We start from the raw sequence: 21230 nt of genomic DNA on the forward strand, positions 1-21230 counted from the left end.
TACTACTATTAAGAGGGCATTTAAGGCTTAGGGCATATTGAATATATGTAAATTCTTCAAAGCTCCACACATCTAATCTGAGAAAAAAACAAGGCAAAGTGTTCAGCACTAAACAAAAGCAAATAACTCATAAGACTACAGTCCGATCATTCAACTGTCGTTGTTGGGAGATAAGTTGAATTATTAATTGCCAAGAAGCTAACCAAAGAATCTGAATACCTAAATCCCTCAGCAGTTAAAAATTTGGATTCAGGAAAAAAAACTCGGCGGAACAAAAATATTGTGACAAACAGAATACTTAACAGAATAAGTGTTCCAAAATAAGAAAGTAACAGACCTTATGTCTATTGTGACAGAATGAAAGAAGCTGCCGATGAATGAAGCGACTGGTAGATTGGATCTAAATGGACAAAAGAACTGAGCGATATATACGATAGAGAACACTGAAAAACACCACCAACTTATGAATTGATGAAAAAAGTGGAGTGGAAAACAAAGGAAAATATCTAGGGATCATACAGGAAGAATGACGAAAGCAAAGCAGCGATGAAGAGTCTTTGCCCATTGATAGGTATAAAGAGCCAACTTCGAAAGAGAAAAAACTAAAATAATTGAAGCAGTAACTAAGCCTCAACTGACATACCCCGGGTTTCGTAAAGCTTGATCGGGGAATGAACGCTTGATTGACGAATATACGTCAATTTGTTTTCAATCGATAATTCAGTCTTGATCATACAGAATATCATTTTCGCATCAAATTATGATGTTTATACACCCATTCAATTATTCCCAATTGTTACTTCTTCAATATATTCAGATTTGAGTGATTTCGTTTTAGAAATAAGTAACTGTCAAATCGTTGATCGGACAATCAGAACTTTATGAAACTAAAGATTGCTTGTGTTTATATTAAGAGTCCTATCAAAAGAATTCATTCCAAGGAAAGAAGGTTTCCACGATGTACAATAGATGAACCTTGATTGATAAGTGTCAGATAGATTTATCGAGATTTGAAGTGAGATACCATCACAGAATTCATAAAGGGGAACACTGGGAACATATTTCAAATGTAAGACAAAGTGGACCATGAACCTGAGGAAGTCAGCGGAAGATGGAGATCAACTGAGGAGAGACCACTATGAGTACAAAAACTTATTGGGGACTTCAGAACAGGATGAATACAAGAAGAAGAATCCCAAAAGACTACAAGAACAAATAAACCAAATAAGAGACTGTCGGTTTATATGAGAATGTCCGGAATCATAGAAGAGCAAGTTAGGTTTAGTAGGTACCCCAACTGAAGAGAGGAAGGACTCCCCAACGTTCCTCAGGAGAGATTAGTCTCCAAAAAAACTACCCCTTTCCAATAACGAAAAAAACTCGAAATAGGAAAGAAAACAGGGTTTCCCTATTCTGGGTTCCTGATCACTCAGAAACCAAAGAAAACAAAGGGAAAAACACACTTGCCTGAAAGGTAGCACAAACGCCACTTGCTGGCCAAGAACCTTTCTGTGGTATAGAAAAATGTACCTCTTGTATAAATTTTTTGGAAGGGGACAAAACCGAAGGAGAAACACTAGCGGAATCTTGCAAAAAAGATCTTTGCAGTTGTAAGTAAAAAAAATTATTCCTTGGACGAGAAAATATTGTAGCTAGAGTTCAAACACTCAACAAAACAGGAATTGCATTTAGGTGAACTTACCCACTCATCATCACTCTCTTTATCACTACCATAATCATCGAAGTAGTTCTCAACATTTTCATCTGGTGGTGGCGTTGTTGTGGTCGTCGTTCTCTTCTCATACCACGACCTGTGTCTCAATTTATTATGCACTTCACTTTTACTTTCACTTCCGAATCTCATGTTGTTAACTCTGCTCATCACTTTGTCTAAATTAGGAAATCTCGATTGGTGACGCAATTTGAGAGTGTTCAAACTGTTGTAACTATTATATTTGTTATTGAAACTGTTTAAATTGTTAGTACTGTACTTATGGTATTTATTGTACGGGTCCAATGATCTTTTCACTATACTTTTTCTGTGATTCTGTTCGTGTTTCGTTCGGATTTCCGCGGCTATCGCACATGCACAAAAATATACTATCACTGTGTGAACTGTTGGAATCCACATTGTCCTCAAGTTTTTCGGTCATTTAATCAGCATTTTTTTCACTGGAGATGAGGAAACGTTCTGGTATCGGATTCTCGAAGAACTCCTGCAAAGAAGAAAAGAAATAAGAAAGTTTTATCAGAGTTTGGTTAGATACAAAATGAGCAATTATAATCAGAAATAAGAGTATGAAGCTAATTACATCCTCCTGAACTATGGCCAGGAAGACTAAATCTTTGAATGAAAATTATAGCATTCAAATACAAACAATCAAGAATTCTGCCGGTTACAACAATGTAACTGAAATCACGATTAGATAAAAATATCGCACAATATGAATTCAGTAACAGCTCCTGAAAATTTCAAACTTATATTGTTGAAGAGCAAATAGTCAAAAGAATTTTCAGAAGATGCGAAAATGCAATTTGCATTTAATTCTGTTGGTACGTAAATAATTACTTCTGTTAGTAAATATCAATATGAAAGTAGAAGATGAGTAATATTATATTAAGTTATTATTATATATATAATACTTATACTGAGCAAACATTTCTGAGAAATGACAAAACATGCAAATATTTTATATTTGCTCAGCATCTCGAAAAGCACAATAAAAATGAAATACTTGATATGATAAATAGTTCTCCGTATACTTTTGGATCGAGCTGAGAAAGAATGACCCTGAAAACATTTTATCTATTATAATTTTTCTTACGGTTGAAAATAATGAAATCATAACTCCAGAACTGCCTCCAACCAAAGACTAAATTAGAAATGTTATATCTATGAATCATCCTAATTGGGAAAATAAGTGTTAACTGCGTCCTTATCTACCACTTCGACTACCTTAATTGGGACAATTGTGGCGCAAGCTAATGTGTAAACAGTAAATATTCAAATGTGTTATTAGCATATCTATTCGAAATGCCCAAATACATTAATTAGTAATCTGTAATATGTACAGGGGCAGTCCATCAATAAACTTGCATTTCAAAATCACAATGGATGTACTTGGCAAATGAACCACTCCACCCCATAATTTGTATTTCTAACCCCTTCCATAAAAAAAGCGTAAAATTTGAAAAACCTTCTTTTAATATCTTCAAAAACGAAGATGCTATACGTTTTTAGAATTCACATAAGTATCTACCTAGATATACAGGATATCCAGATTTAAGGTTCATATATTTCAGGGGGTGATTCTAGAGGTAAAAGTGTAAAGAAATTTCGTATCAACTCAGGTCCTGATATGCATCCCACGCGTGCTAGGTTGTTTTGTATTTTAATTTTGTCCTTTACTCAGTCAAACTCGTTGATTAGAATTTTCGTCGAATATCATTTTTTCAATTAAATCATTTTTTTAATACTATGAAGTATGGCAGAAGTCAATATGAACTCTAGCATCACTCCCAGAAATATATGAACGTTAAATCCGTATTTAACCCTTTTAGGACTAGTGGTTTTTACGCAAATGCTAAGTGGTTATTTCAGCTGCTTAGTGTATTTCTATAATATGATATAGTATGCAGGAAAATTACATAAGTCTATAGATATCGGTAGGTTGTGTTTTCATGGAATTATACAGGGTGTTTCTGAATTGATGCGCAAGAATTCAATAAGTAATTCTTCAGCAAAAATTAAGGGGAGTCATCCATATAACTTTGTTCGACACCCTTTTCCCTCCAAGTTACAGTCCTTTAAAATTTATTTACTTAAGTTTCAGAGATTGAAGAATAACGCAGAGAAAATTAGGACAATAAAAATATATACCACAAGACTTTATTTGACACCAGCTTACTTGATATTATTTCAATAAATGATAACATCTGTATGAATTTATGGAAAAAAAGTATTTTATTCTTTTCTTAACTAACAACTTTCTGATGAAAAGATATGACATAAAAAGTTGCAGGTTGAGTCTGTCTTTTTAAGTCAATTTTTCAAATAGGAGAATATAGGCGCCTTTAAAAGTTCTGATGCAAAATATTATAGGGGTTATTTTTTCAGTACTTGTGATCACATTTTAGGGTAACAGAAACAATCAAAAACTGCGATTTCATTAGCATCAGTTTTGTGCTGAATTTCATTCTTCTAAATTTTTCAAAAGTGGATATATGTATCAAATAAAAACAATTTTCTTACCTGATTTTGAAGGGCTGCCACTTGGAGAGAAAAGGGTGTTAAAAAAAAGTTATATGAAAGACTCCCTTTAATTTTTGCTGAAGAATCACCCTTTGTAATCTTTCGCATCAATTCAGAAACAGCCTGTATATTGGCATATGCATTTGATAAAGATTAAAGATTTATTAATTCCGTCCTGAAAGGGTGGCAGATGTTAGAGTTGTACAGATATCACTAGAAATTTTATTACATGTATTAATTTTTATGAATTGAAAAATCCATATTATATTTCGAATACGTCACTAGGAGAAATGATATTATAGCTTCTAGTAGGCGTATATCTTAAAAAAACACAAGATGATAACTTCATTCGAACATTTGATGAAATGCAACTGCATCGATTAGTAGCGCATACATGTATGCATCGAGTGGCCAAAAATATTTGTGCTTCTCAAATATTTACACGGTGTATCAAAAATTCCCCGGATACGGAATTAGCGTCCTTCACACTTCTCAATGGAAACATATTATTTTATGTTTACTCACGGATTAATACTGCAATCCTAAAATACATACAAAGTACAACGGCAAATTTCGTATTTTATCGTTCACTGAACTTCACCAAAGTGTAGATTGAGGTGTTGAATCAACATCGTGTTTCATGAGTTGACGCGCGTAACTGAACATATAAATTAAAATTCACGAATGTGAAATTTGAGGAATGATAAGCTTCAGTTACGGATTTTACCGAAAGAGAAAAGGCACAAAGTTCTAAAAATAAGATTCAATTAATATTTATCGAGTCGAATATTATAATTTCGAGAAATGATTATAAACATCGTATCGGTCTCAATTAATAATAATCTATTCGATAACGGTTGTATACATCGGTCAATTTATGTGTAATGGATTTTTATTGTAAGATGGAGAAGAAAAATTGTCCTTATTTTAAATAATCACTCAGCATTCAAAGATTCGAAAACAAGCAACGAACATGTTGTCAGTATTACCTACTTACGAAATTTTATATCAGGGGAAAATAAAATTGATTTAGATAGCTTTTTACAGAGTGAAATTAAGATAAAAAAATTCAATGGTATATGCTGCGTATATAGAACTAAATTTCATATGAACCTACGAGCTCTGTTTTCGTAATACAGGTAACATTTTCTCTAGAAACGAGGAAACGAGTGAAAATTATTGAGTTTTTTTAATTTTTGGGTGCACTACCACATTTTCTGTATTTTGATCAACACAATCTTCTAATTCTTGTAGAATGTACATTTCTACCAAAAGAAGTTGTATGCGTATTATCCCTTCAGAATCTGAAACTATTAAAAAGGAAAATAGGACAAAATTTCTTTGAGACAATTTATTTCAATACCCTCTATTACTGGAGGTTCTAATGTTGCGAAAATTTACTAGTTGAGTGGAAAATTTCGAACAGTATCATTATTTCGATTTCAAATAGCCTATTAATATAACTGAGATATCTAGAAAAGTCTAATAGGCCCTCGAACTTGGAACGCTCTGTATTATTGGGGTTGATTCGTGAAATAAAGTTTGTAAGGAAATCTGTTTCTCTTCTCTTTGTTACAGAAGACCACACACCCAACTGCTGGTGGTATATTTAATAGCCATTTTACGATAGAACAATGAATGGAGATTACTGTAACAATCAAATCGTCCATCAAATGATGAGCCATGAATTGGATATTTCACAGATGTTAGAGCATGAAGATTAACATGATCTGAGTTATTTTCGACAATAAAATCAAATTGAATAGGTTGAATAGGTTCGATGGATGCAAAATAGGTAGAGAGACAAGATATCAATGAATACCAATATACCAGTAAACAAATGCGAAGGACGTAGGGAAATGATTCCTCGATAAAATAAGCAGGGGTAGTTACTATAAATTTTTTTCGAAATAGACCTCCCTTCCAAGATACAGCCTTTGGAAGGCGATGACGAGTTGACAGTTATTGAAACTATACATAATATGAAGCACTAAGTAGATGTTACTCACACAATTTGTTTTTAGATCTCATAACACTATTATTAGGGGTTGAGAATAACAACCCCTTATGATTTTCCGTCAAAAATTGTTTTCATTGGATAAATTTTCGAAAATTAAAATTCTCTTATGGTTTCCCATTCAATTCTGGAGAAAAAAGTCTCTTGAGTCAAAGAAATTTCTTGTCACCTCAGGAATCTTCTGTTAAAATAAATATGTACAAGTCAAAGACCTGTATAACGTTTCCCTTAGATTCTCAATCATTTTTCGGCTAAAAAAATAACAATCTTGTTCGTATTAACATCATTATATTAAACTTAATTATTGTTTCCACGGATTTTCATAACCAAAAGATGTTTGAAAACGAATCACTTTTCGTTCGAGAATGACCCAAGATTTTTTCACGAAACTATTCTGTTAGCAATTCAGCATGATAATAAACGTCTACACCTAATGTTAATACATTACAAATATGAATGGTGTTGCTGTTAAACAAACAAAAGCATTCCTTGACTTCGATAAGAATAAAGGTTTAATAGACATTAATGATCGCGAATGAGAGGGCACATTATACACGTTTATAATAACATATTGTTATTGAAATTGGATAGCGACAAATCGGGGCTAAGTTGGGATAGGTCAGCCAGGAAATACTTGATGAAAGGTAATTACTTCGAGTGGTGGTAAACTTTAAAGACACACATATATGAGTGGAAGTTTCACCAAATTATTTTGAGATCAAACCTTTTCGGATCCACAAAATCATAGCGTTTAGTTTTTTCACTACAGGTACAGGGTAGGTTTTAATCTGGAGATGGTTTAGCATTACCAATTTTGCAATTCTGTAAAATAATAACGCTGTTTGACGTTTGGGCCAGAAATTTACAGGGTGTTTGAATAAACCCTGTGCCTGAAATTATCCAGGAAAAACGAAATAAGGGAAAAAAGTTACATATTTCTATCTGCTTGATCAACATGTTACTTCCGGAAACTATAGAAAAAAACTAAAATAGATTCTCAAGATATCCAACAAACAATTCATGAAATATCAAAATTATTTGGCGAGATATAAAATTTTAGCGTCTTTCTGTGCTTTTCGGAAACCACGTAAGTGGCTATTTTTACTTATTTCAAGTTTTTCCTCTTTTAATACGTAGAATCTATTGAAACAATGAAAAATATAATTAATAATTAATTAATAATTATAATAAGAAAATCTTAAGTTTTGATGAATTCTATTTGTCCAACTTGATTATTTTCTCGTGAACACCCTGTATATTACTCATCCAAACAGGAAACAGAGATATAATGCTACAGAATCGGCAAATTGAAGGTGGTAACTTTTTTTAAAGTCTCCCTGCAGAAATACCATCAAAATTGTGGCCTCCAGTTTTTCATGAAAATCCCAATAACTCATAAACCACTGAGTTTCTAGACAAGGTATGGAAAACTATTGGAATTGCCTTCAAATCCAAAGCTATGGAAAGATTTACTGGGTGAGCCAATTGAAATAAGGAAGTGGTGAGCTGTTTTCGGTATAACCGGAAATTGCAGAGGTCTGAGAATATTTCAGGGAGAAAGTTCATTGTCGAAAACCCCGTCAGGCAAATTTCCAGCACAAAATTCTGATTATGGTTTCACATAAACGTCTAATAGGCCACAGCGGTACATCACCCTGTATAACGAGCTTGAATCGAAAAAACCTTCAACAAAACCTCACAAGACAGTGGTTGATTTGATCGGCCCAATTTAAAAAAAAAACGAAGGTTGCTGAAGAAACATTTAATAAATTAATATTCTTATTGTACACTGAACACACTACAAGTAGATTTTGACGGATGACTTCCGACGTGGCGAATTTATTCCCAATAATTTTTTTAATCGTTTTCTATTCATTATTCGAAAGGAATCTCAATATTTCCATTGTCCTTAAAGAAGTTATGCATCGTTATTTGTCTGCAGTTCGTAATATGACCGAGTATATGTTAGATTCTATTCGCATTCAGACTTGGCACCTTTTCCTTGTATTTAAATATCACACATCTGTCCTGACTCACCTATTACTATTATTCAATTATTAATGACTGGCAGCCTACCAACGTTTCATGCTGGATATACTGCATTTCTCATAAAAGCGACAAATGTCAGCCTTTTGTTCAGGACACTCCTGAAGCGAATGAGCAGAAACGATTGCGAAAGCGTTTTGCAGACGGCTCAGATTGAGAAATAAAGAAGGATAAACTCTACTCGATTTTCACACTACATATCTCATTACTTCCTAACTCTTTCTTTTCTTCTAAATTCTTTCTAAAGCCCGTTTGTAACAGCAGAAAATTGTCTGGAGAATTCTCTACAGAATTTTGACAAGAATCGGCAGATATTATTTTGTATGCAACTGAACAGCGTACATATATAACTGCAGAGAATTCACGGTGCATGAATTGTGTGAACTGTGACAAGACCTACGTAGGACAGACAAGACAATTACTAAAAGACAGAATCAGACAACACAAAACTGACTGCAACAACATCAGAAATTGGGAAAAAACAGCACTTACTTCACATGCACAAAAAGAAGGACACAAATTTAATTTTGAAGAAACTAAAATACTAGACCATGAAAATAACAACTATCGACGAAATATTAGCGAAATGATACACATAGCCATAAACAAGACAGTAAATTACAGCGAAGACGTTAATGGACTTAATACAATTTACAATAATTTATTAGTACCTTTAAGAAAGTAAAAAACACTGAATGAATAAAAGAAAAGAATTATATTCTATGTTAATATGTTCAGGTTCTGTGTTTCTTCCTAGAACAATTTAGATATTGCCTCCGATAAGCGATAAGAACTGTTGAAGCTCGTTCTAGATTCCTTGAGAAAAATTGCAATTGTGAGAGAGAACATTTGATTTTATGCCTATTTATGTTCAAATACTAACTTTGACTTTGTTCCTGTATGATCATTAAAGTAATTAAGTAATTAATGTCGTTTGTTTTATATAGAGACTCATTTTTTCAAAAAAACAAAATGTTTCAGTCTTGATAAAGGTCCGATGTGTGACCGAAACGTCGGTTTTATGACAACAAATTAGGAATATAAATAAACATAGTCCAAATACCTGATAAATTGTTTTAATATTTCTAGAGAATTTTCGGCTGTCGCAAACGGGCTTTATATGTGTGTCTAGACTCTACAATATTATATCAATACAAACTTCTATAACCTAAACTAGTTTCAAACACGCGACCTGAAACCATATATGTACTATAATAAATACCGTATAAGGAGGAGAATGAAAATATTATATTTCGAAAATATTCATCTCTGATTTCCAATTCATAGTCGTGCTTTTATAAAATCGAGATCGGATTCCAAATTTCATTGAATTCGGTATTGACCATCCCTCTCTGTGATCAGTGCTTACCTCACTTCTGTCAGTTTCGTCAAACTGACGAGATTTATTGGCATTTGCGTTTGGTGAATGTCAAAATTTCGAAGTTCTGAAGGTTTTTATTTATACTATTTATTATATTTATTTGGGACCTTGACGATGGCAAATTGGCTAGTTCAATTCGGATCGTAACACTTGTTGATATTCATATCGGCGGGTGGTATGCATCTGAATTTATCCTTATTATTGTATTCATTGCCTTTAGGCGTGATCATTCTATTATTATTGTTTTTATCTTATTTCCGATCTGATTCTCAGGACGAGAATATTAGATTGCACCCTACAGATAGCTGATCATTTCTCCTTCCTTACCCACTTGATGCTCACGGAGTTCGTATATACAGGGTGTCTGTAAACAAATGCGAAGAACTTTAGGAGATGATTCCTCGATGAAAATAAGCAGGGATAGTTATAAATTTTTTTCGAAATCGACCTCCCTTCTAAGATACAGTCTTTGAAAGGCGATCAGGAGTTGACAGTTTTAATTTTTTTTTGCGGGTTTTAAAAAACACTGTCTCATAAAACTATACATAATATGAAGGACTTAGCAGATGTTACTTACACAATTTTTTTAGATCTCATGACTTTATTATTAGGGGTTGAAAATAACAACCCCTTATGATTTTCCTTCAAAAATTGTTTTCGTGGGATAGATTTCGAGAAAAAAAATTGTCTTATGGTTTTCCATTCAATTTTGGGGAAAAAAGTCTGTTCCAAAATTTCGATACAGGCCATATTTTTCTCGGAGTAAATAAAAACTTAAAAGCAGTTCTGATCAGTCTCCATTCCATTTCATCAAATAAGTGTTCCATACAATAGAATATACTTCCGCCTTGTTTTTCTTGTTATTTTCAACCCCTAATAATAAAGTTTTGAAATTTAAAAAAATTGTGTGAGTAACATCTACTAAGTGCTTCATATTATGTATAGTTTTATGACTCAGTGTTTTTTAGACCCGTAAGAAAAAATAAAAACTGTCAACTCGTCATCGCCTTTCAAACGCTGGATCTTGGAAGGTAGGTCGATTTTGAAAAAAATTTATAAGAACTACCCCTTTCATTCAGGAATCATCTCCTTAAGAGATGTTTACAGACACCCTGTTATACGAATGATAATGAAATTTGAAGAGCGTTACGAAGTACTCGGATGCATTGATCTTATCTCTGTATTTTATGATATTTTTAATTCTAACCAGTAAACTTATCAATTTCGAGAATTCAATTATTTTTATTTTCGTTTTGTTTCATCCGCCGTTAGATTTTCGCTAAATTTCTTAGTTCATACAACATTGTAAATTACTCATTTATATTCGAAAAATTCATCACACATTATTAATTTACAACAATAACCTGAGTTCGATAAAGCATATCAAAATACCGAACTCTTTCAGCACGTCCCACCAATAAAATACGAATCGTAGACGTGCGAACAAGAAGAAGAGGCTATATATTATGCATAAACTGTTGAATAATATTTCATTAAGAATCTTCATATACCTCCATGACACCCACATCTATGTAGCATTCCAGCACATTTCACTGTGTGGGCGTAAACGTGCAAAGAGTGGGTTGTCTAATTCTGAAAAGCTATGACTTTATTTGTTCGTATTATCCTTCACAATCACGAATGTGCAGACAATTCGACACCTTTTCGTGACGTATTGATATGCTGTGTTCGGTCTCCTGCTCATGTTCATACTAGGTGACATTAAAATAAGAAGAATCAGATCGAAGAGAATGCAAGTTAGCAATGTTGCACTGTAAATAATATATGTATACACTCATTCTCACATACTTTCAATAAGGTGATCGATATACTCGTACGATATAATAAGCATGAAGGTTTTCTTATTGAGCTCTTTCATTTTTAAGGCGGTGTGCAAGGGGTAGAAAAAGCCAACCCTAAAATTTGTTTCCCAAGGAACTCATCTACATCTACACGACCATATATTTTGTCCAGTTTATGATGAAACACCCTATATACATGTATAGTAAAGCAGTTGATCAAATAAATAAACCAAGTATTGGCCAAATTAATTCAATATTTTTTAATCGTGAAATCACCAGTTATTGAGCAATGTAAACATATCTACAATCGATATAATACATTGAACCCATTCCTGTCAAATAAACTACATTTAATGAACATAACTGGTGATTGGATATGGATAGTCTAAATCAGTACGAAATGAATTCAATATACAGATAGATAAATAAGCAGTTGTCGGATTCATTTACAACAAGTGTTGATAGTTCTGCCCACTCAAACCAATAAATTAAAACCGGTAGCTTTTCATCGAAGCCAATATCTAGTGTCTGAGGATATTTTATAAATTCGAAAAAGGTTTAAAGATATTGTTACCTTGTAGATATAATTAAAAGTTTCATATGAATGGCTGAATTATTTTTTAGCTAGGTACAGTTATTATTATAACGTTAAGTAGCTTAATGAAAAGTAAATTATACGACAGCCGTCTATATGGAGTCAAAAGAAGGCTGTGGTTCTGCAAGTGGGAGGAAGGAATATAACACTCATCTTCGGTTTTTTTGAAAGTTCTTAAAACGTGAATCTTGTGTAAGTAAGTGAAATTTTAACCGAAATAAGATGATTTTGACCTCGAAAACGAACAGGAGTTGGGCAATATCTATACCTAATAATTACAGACTGGCACAATTTTTTGGATAATTCACTTATTTAAATAATAATTGGGTATGCATACATCCACGGAAACGATTAAAACTGAATAGAGGAAATTATTCAAGAGTAAATCCTTCACATTATTCCTTTCATGAAACGAGAAAAAAGAAAAATTATGCAATATTAGGATTATATACTTTGGATTCATTACCTACCTGTTATAGTTATATAATTATTAATGTGGGTCTAATTTGTATTAGCTAATGATTATGCATAGAAAGAAAGAAGAGCATCATTTGTACATGTTCACCTTAATACGGCTATCTGGATATTGCTGCAATACTTGTGGTGAATACGTTAGAAACTTGCCCAGTGACCTAAATTTCAGGACCGAATTTAAAACTTACTGAAATGCTCAATTATATGATTATATATTAACGATAGCTTAATTGATTACATCTCATCAATCTCTGAATAGCGAAGTAAAAAGATTAAGCGATCAATGGCGAACACGAGATTGGAAATAATTATGTAGATATTCTTTGCTTCATTCAACATACAAATACAGGCTGTGCCATCCATAATTTCCACCCCGAATTTTGAGCTTTGGGATGGAATAACGAAAAAACGCTCAGACAGGTCAAATTTTGTTGAAAGGGGGACAAATAAGGGTGTTCAAATGAGTTTGATATCACTACCCCTCTAGCCGCAACCCCTAACAGCTCTCATTTTTATAGGGAAAAGGGGTCGAGCAGCACCTTGTTGGAAAGGCAATTCAATTTCTTGCACGAGTGTATTTGTTTTTTCATCGTAGATGTTACTCACACAATTTTTTTTAGATCTCATAACTTTATTATAAGGGGGTTGAAAATAACAACCCCTCATGATTTTCCTTCAAAAATTGTTTTCGTGGGATAGATATTCGAAAAATAAAATTCTCTTATGATTTCCCATTCAATTCTGGAGAAAAAAGTTTCTCGCAAAATTTCGATAGAAAACTTACAAGCGGTATACGAAGGTCTATGAGGCAGAGAGTTGATGCATATTTTAGCGGGAGGTAGTCACTCTATGAAACACTTATACGATGAAATGGAATGAAGAGTGATCAGAACTGCTTGTAAGGACGCCCTGTATAGAACCTAATTTATTATCTCATAGTTTTCTGCTTTTGTTTTTTTTTTATTTCAGATAAAATTTTCTTGTAACTTGGAGAAGACTTCCTGGATTTTCTTTTTTTTTGAGAAAAGGATGAATTTTTACAGTGATAAATATGAAATATTTCAATTTATTTTGTAAACAGTTTCATCGCTTACAATCCGCTACACTCACGAGGAAAAAGGGTATTTTACTGTGCTTTTTCCCTCAGCTCTTGTGCCTCTTGTATCATACGTAAAATTGTATGGACCCTGTTACCCTAACGTCTGCTAAAATTAAAAAAAAAAATTTTAATGCTCTGTATCAAAAGAATATATTTGTATTTCAATATAAATATTTTCATGATTATAATTTTTATTTTCCCTCCCTGAAATTTCAATGCGGAAAAAAACTGACCGTAGGCAAGAGCAGGAAAAATCGTTATCCCACTGTACCCGCATTCAGTACCAAGTTTCATAGCAAGTTACAGTATCATTTTCAAGAGAAAACCTGCAAGGTTTATTGGAGAAGTATCAATGATTGAATGAACCCCTACTTTCCTAAGTAATAAGTTATTCATTTCAATACTGAACCCTGAAACCAATCCGCTGTTCCAGCGTCATCGATTGAAAAATACAACAAATATAATAAATTTCTGCATGAAGTATTCGACTAAGCCTATCTAGATATATTGTGACTGTAAAATTCAGTAAATGCGAACAGATCCCGTCTTGAGATGAAAGGAATTCGCGAGAAATTCAAATGAGATAAGCCGCATCTGAGTTTAATTTACGAGCTTCTATGCAGCGACAAATTGTTTGCAGAATCGTATAGCTGGAAATAGGTTGAGTGCATATTTCCAGATGGACATTGCGTCCTATAAATCTAGGAAACGGCGTTGATGTTACGTAACCGTATTTTTCCGAGAATAAGCACTTTGGACACATTGGAAATCGTACGCCTGATGACGGACATTTTCGAAGGATTTCGCAATTTAACATCTAATGGACGTTAAATAATGTGGACTAATGAGGGCAGAATGATGGTCGATCGACATACGGTAAAGTTTTTTTCAACCATACATAGTTGAACTCGAATCAAATGTAAATTACAAGATTTCAAAAGTTACGACCAGTCTCTGGTCACTTATTCACTAAGTAATGCGCTTAATTGACACCTTGCCTTTATTTTCTGACTCCGATCTTTCTTCTTTGAACTCGAAATTTTGTAAGCGAAGTTCTGAATATGTACTCTTAATTTGGTATTTGGTATTCCGACTTCAAACTAGGATTTTTATTTTTCTAACAAGTTAGAAAAATAGAATTCAAAGTTTATAGTCGTGAATTCCTATTTAAAACAAACCTCGACCATCTTATGAGAGGAACTTTATTCTTGCGGTAAGAAAGGCAGCATTCTTCACACATTCTTTACTAAATTCATGCGACCAAATTCAGAAGGTGATTGCTCGTATGAAATTGATATGGGTCTTTCCTATAACAAAATTTCCTCAGTCCACCCTTTTCCGAGATATCACCCTTAAAAAGTAGTGACTAAAATTCAGTTTCAAGTTTTTCCTAAAATTTCAGTAAAGCAATTAAGTAATCATAAACAAGGTTGAGGTGGTCATTTCAAGCATTTATTATGAATCCTTCCCCATTTCACATATTAACAGTTTTCCACTCAATTTATTGAAATACAAATTATAAAATATGGTTTTTCTCTTTAGCTATTGGTTTTAGGAAAAAACTTCAAGAATAAAAAAATTAATTAATTTTATTTTATGAAACTTCATCTCGAAAAAAGTTTTGATATGAAATAAAGTAAGGGTTACTTATTTCACCCCCGTATAATGTAACAAGAATATTGAAAAAATACCCGTTGTTAGTTTTTTGCGAGTGCTCGAAAATTACAGAAATTTTGTTGTAGAAAAGACCCATCTTGATTTGATACGAGCATTCACCTCCTGAATTTTGTCGCATGAATTTAGGAACAGCCTGTATATGCTGTAGACAATGCCAACCTGAGTTGAGGTTTTCATTGAACTTGATCGCAAGGTCAGATTCGACTCTATAGGTTGAAACCCTCATAAATTGTGTGATTTTTCGGAAGAATTCAGTTAAGTGAAAAATATCAATATCTCATCCATATTGAATTAGTATAAGAGTGGATTGAGTAGCATCAATCTGATAAATTTTTGGAACAAACAAGAAAGAATAGAACAAGGCAAAATGGATTAAATATACAGGGTGTTTACTGAAGATGCGTCGAAAATGCAGTAGGTGATTTCTTGAGCAAAAAATTAATATTTTATGGTCAAACAAGCATCCCTTTCTCCTGTGGTATCAAAAATGAGAACTTATCGCACGTTCTCCTCGATAAAATTCAAAGGGCAAGATATTTCGTAAAAATTTTCGGAATATTGTCTTTCTTTATTATGTAAAAAAGAAGGAAGGTCATCCGGCTACTGTTTGTTCAAGTGGTGTTTTCACCCCAACTACATACAAGATCCGCATGTATAGCGTGCCAAAAAAGTAATATAACTCGTCAATATTTCTTGTATAATGAATTATTAAGGAAAACTCTGGACCCGTCGATTTTTAATTTCAAAAGTAATTTATAGTATACTTTTTGAATTTGATATTTCTCACCCCCTACGTCCGCACCCCTCTGCTTTATTTTGCCAAATGGGAATATATGGATTGTGATACATTGAATAAAATGTAATTCGTTTACCTATTCAGCGATGTGGCTAAAAGTAGAATTGGAGAATATTGCAATCAGGCCATTATTCTTTTACTAATTATTATTAAGGGTGATTCAGAAATCCATGGATTTGTAATTCAAAAAAGCATAGGTAGACCTGCATTCGAAATTAAAAATCCACGGATTCGTATATTTCCCTTTACAATAATTCGTAAAAGATTAATGGTCTGATTGCATTACCCTCTAATCACAAATTCTATTATAAATTATTTCGTAACTTTTTTATGAGAAAACGGCACAACCAATTCTAATTTCCGCCACATCGCTGAATAGGTAATCGAATTATCTTTCATTTGATGTATCACAATCCATATAATTCCAATTTGAAAAAAATAAAGTAGGGGGGTGCGGTGCGCAGGGGATGAGAATATACAAGTCAAAAAAGCATACGATAAATTGCTTTTGAAGTTAAAAATCGACGGGTGCCAGAATTCTCTAATAATTCTTAATTCTTCGCACAAGAATTATTAGATATCTATTTATGAGGTTCCCTAGGCACATTAACAAGCCCGGATCTACGATTTTTTCTGACCGGGGCAAAAATTCATGATGGCGCCCCCCCCCCTCTAAGGTTTTTAGGAAACATAGACATAATTGCATATTCGACATCGCGATTTCAACCCGAGTTATTTTTTTTACCAATTCGAGGTCGTTGATTACGAATATGCAATTAGATTTTTCCTAAAATGAGTACTTCAGGAAAAAAAAACACTCTTATTTTTTTCCCATTGTTCCATTAAAAGTAATTTTTTTCCCAAAGTACTCATCTTAGGAAAAATCTAATTGTTTATTCGTAATCTCCGACCACGAATTAGTAGAAAAAATGACTCGGGTTGAAACAAGAATGTCGTTTGCAACCGTCGCTCACCTATCGTTTTTACCCGCGCTTTACGAACGAAATTATTCCGAACGGAAATTGATTTTTTCAGCGACATATATCGACCCGGGTCATTTTACTTATTCAATTCGAGGTCGTAGATCACGAATATGCAATTTGTTTTTTTGTAGGACCAGTATTTTGAGAAATAAATTAATTTTAGTGCGAAATTTCGAAGAAATTGGTCAACTTTGAGGAGGTGTAGCAGCCAGAAAAAAAGCACTAGTCATATGCTGATTCTTTTGTGATAGATTGGTTCTTTGCGAATAGAAAAAACCACACTTCATTCATCTACAGCTAACAGTTTAGATTTTATAATTTTTTCCGCGAAGGTCCAAAATTTCCGATTTTCCATCGACCATAACTTGAAAACTTAATTTTTATAAAATATCATATTCGTGTTCTACGCCCTCGTATTAGTGTACAGTACGAATTTGGTTTTGATCGGAGACCAGAAATATGGAAAATTTGAAAAATTTTCGATCTCTGCGATTTCCACCAATATTGGTGTATTTACTAAATCGAGGGCGTAGATTACGAATATGCGAACAGAATTTTGCTGAAAGGATTAGTTTTTAAGTTATGGTCCATAAAAAATCGGAAATTTTGGCCATTAGTTCTAGATGAAATGGGGATGAATCGGTTATTCCCCAGGCAAAGAAATTACTGGCTCTATGCTTGCGACACATTGTAGACATATCCTATCTTTTAACCTATTTCACTCAAGTGTGGCGGTCATTCCTAGATACTGAATAATACATATACAGTCAATTGATCCCTCATTGATTTTGAAGATTTTTGGCATAATGATGGTTCATCATGTTTCCATTCTAAAGTTTCGGTTTTAGCACTAGGAAATAAATTTTTTCCGAGAAACTAAAAAAAAATTTTAACCTCTGGTTGATTTTGGCGCCCCCTTGAGCTGACGCCCGGGGCAAGCGCCCCGCTTGCCCCCCCCTAGATCCGGGCCTGCACATTAAATCACACTTTTGAAAACTGCGACCCCACAACGGTCTCATTAGTAATGCTGCGATATTACAGAATTAGCTGACTTGGATCTTATCAATATTTTTTTGTTTATTTACATCAAGAAAATCTTCGTTGGGGCGTTGAAACTGAAAACATATATTCAGCAGACAAAACAAAACCTGAATCCCATCTTGAGTCCAAGTTCGACGAAAACTAATTATTCAGTTCTAAACAAGACTGGGCAAATGAAGAAATAAAAAGAGAAACCTTACTAGAGATCAGAACGAAAGTACATGTGTACTTTCAGATCCTAATAGATGATCCCTTCAACCGTATCCAATGGATTTGTCATAGAAACAACGGCCAAGATAAGAATTAATTGGGCTCTAATTTATTCACACTCTCGCTTCAAGATCCGAATTGTTGATTCGAAGAATGCGTTCGGGTGGATGTGGTTGGTCTCGGGTTTCGTAATTGAGCAATGAAAGTTTATACGTTTCAAATTTATAGATCATAAATTTTTGATACAGATCCAGATCGTGCTGGATAGATTATAATTGATGATGCTTTGTTCTTCGGAAGTACGAAAATATCACTGACATGCGGTAGGAACCGAATAAATTTGAAAGGAGGTCTAACAAATAGGTTTCTCGAGGATTCATAACAATGAACGCCCAAATCGCTTTCATAATAATACACTGCACATTGAAATATCAAAGTTTTGAATTGGAACCTTTCACCGATGAGAGAGTGACCGTAGTATAGACAGAGTAAACAGTAACCCAGAAAATTAATAATTTCGGTAATTAATATTTTATAGAAAAATGCTCGCTCAAACAGGTCAATTTTTATTTTGAACTTTTAAGGTGAAATTGTGGAGATTGTCCAAGAGGAGTCTATCAATTTCTGGCACAAAAAGTTGGAGTTGTTAATCTAAAAAACACCCCTCGTTGAGGATGACTATCTCCTGAACTATACAAGAGGAGTTTTTGACTCGTACAAATATTTTAACAGTAGATACTTGAGGTCACAAGAAATAATTTTTTTCTATACCATTTTTTCCGATTCGACGCTGATAAAAAGATATAAGTAACCATTTTAAGTTTTCACAATGAGCTGTGCCACCCCTGGAAAAACAAAATTATCTTTAGAATAACTAGCTAAATCTGTGACACTACACATCTGTGGATCTTTTGAATAGAGTTGTATTCAGCCAAAGTACCCAATTTTTCAAATTTCACTGATACTTTTTAAGTTCAAAATCAAAATACTTGAAAACAGCGCATCATACGAGAGAATATGAGGAATACTATCATTTCACAAAACGTTCAAATATTCATTACATAGCGTCCAACTTAGTTTCAAAAGTTGGGTTCTTTAATTTTTGGTATTTTTATGGTACGTAATGGTCCTAATGAGAAAACTGGAAGACGAGAGTGATATCTTGTGTTCGAAAAAGATTAATCAAATAACTGGAAAACTATATTCCGAAATTCAATTCTTTCGATAAAACCGTTTGTTTCGAAAATGAAAAGTGGAAAAACAAAAAATTATTTTCTCCTAAACAGGGCCAGATATTTGAAATTGTGTTATGAAACTATAGGTTTTCGAACACGCTGAATCTGTTGCGAGCAATATCGAAAGCCTATCTACTTTCATTCAGATTTTCATCTTGGAAATTAAATTTTTCAAAAATTGCAAATTTCATTCTGCGATATCTCCTGTTATAGAACTAAAAATAATTTTTTTTTAATGGTTATTCAAAAGCTTATAAATTTTGAGACGAGCCGATTCGGAAAAAATGGTTAGGGCAAATAGCGTTTTTTTGACGTCAAGAATATACTGTTGAAATATTTGTACGAGTCGAAGACTCACCCTGTATACTGGGAGTTTCATAGATAATTGTACATGATTTCATTGCAGATGCAGGCAGGACATTTTGGGGAATCTGAATCAATTCAGAGGGCCTTCATGGCCCTTCATGAAATTGTCAAGAAATGAGTATACGACAGCTACTAATATTAGCCCTTAATGACTTATTGATAGAGAAAATCATCTTGTGAAACAACCTGTATATCATTAAGTCTAAATCAATCATAGCCTGGTGAGGCTTCTCTACATATAGATATTATTCAATACAAAAATATTTGAAACAATTTATGATAATCGGAAACTAGATCATAAAAGAAGCATTCCTTTCAGTCCAGAATTGATTCATCAATAAAATCGAGGCTCTTGAAATGCAACTGGGCATTAATTAAATTCAAGGGTAAAATCAATAGGAAAATAAAATCTATGACCATTCACTTCTCAGAATAGCACATTTTCTATTATTGACTCATCCAAGAATAGGTAACGGTGGAGATCAATGTTTAGTATCAATAAAAGTCTTGATGGCAGCATTCTAAAAATATAATTTGAACCTTAGTTCTACAGTGGGAGGACATGTCATGATTGAAGTGATTGATCCATTCCATTCCAATCTAGACTAGACAGAAAGACTAAACAACAAAACAAATTGGATAAGAATCCTATCAATATTAATCTCACTCTACCAATTGGCTGTCGCAACACATGTGCAGGGTCAGACAGATTCAATTGATTTTAGTAGCAAACATAATCATAAAATCATTAGGTATTCATCAACCTGTCGTCATTGCTAGACATCTGTGGCCTCATTTTCACCAAGTGATATGGATTCCACTCAATCACTGTGGATCTTCGTTTTTATTTATAGCATTAATTATTATATGTCCCCTTTGTTTTTTCATAAAAACTAGTGCATTATATAAGTTTACATCGTAGTAATTTCAAAGTGTTCAAGGTTCAAGTAGAAATTTCCTACTCATGAACTTAAGATGTGAAAAGCTGCAGTATTCAAAATATACAAAATTTTGATCAATATTTGTGAAATAAAAGACATCGAGAATAACACGTAAAAACTATCAACAAAAAACACTATTGCACAGTACAAATACTTTATACCTATTTTTTGGCTCCTTTTTATTTCAGAACCAAAACCTGTTATAAAACTGACAACTCTAAAAAAATGCTTTTAATATTGCGGTCCTGAGGGCCAATTTCACCAAGTATATAAACTGTAATTAGGCGTTAAGGAAAAATTCGACAATTTATGTCG

At 33.3% G+C, this 21230-nt stretch overlaps 1 protein-coding gene across 2 annotated transcripts in view; it reads right to left on the minus strand.

Moving 5' to 3' along the window:
- The window catches only part of LOC123309974, an 86637-nt gene that overhangs the window by 39455 nt on the left and 25952 nt on the right, over positions 1–21230 (minus strand). Inside the window, exons 1-2 of one of the 2 annotated variants that reach the window (XM_044893294.1) lie at positions 4778–4929; positions 1703–2216 (exon numbers count right to left, since the gene is read on the minus strand). In XM_044893294.1, the coding sequence (XP_044749229.1) occupies positions 1703–2131 (429 nt within the window). In that variant the 5' untranslated portion in view covers positions 2132–2216; positions 4778–4929. Of the gene's footprint in view, positions 1–1702; positions 2217–4777; positions 4930–21230 lie in introns of those variants that run through there. The other variant, XM_044893295.1, reaches the window with a different exon arrangement.

This window comes from Coccinella septempunctata, chromosome 3, assembly GCF_907165205.1.
Source record: "Coccinella septempunctata chromosome 3, icCocSept1.1, whole genome shotgun sequence".
In the NCBI taxonomy this organism is placed as follows: Eukaryota; Metazoa; Arthropoda; class Insecta; order Coleoptera; family Coccinellidae; genus Coccinella; species Coccinella septempunctata.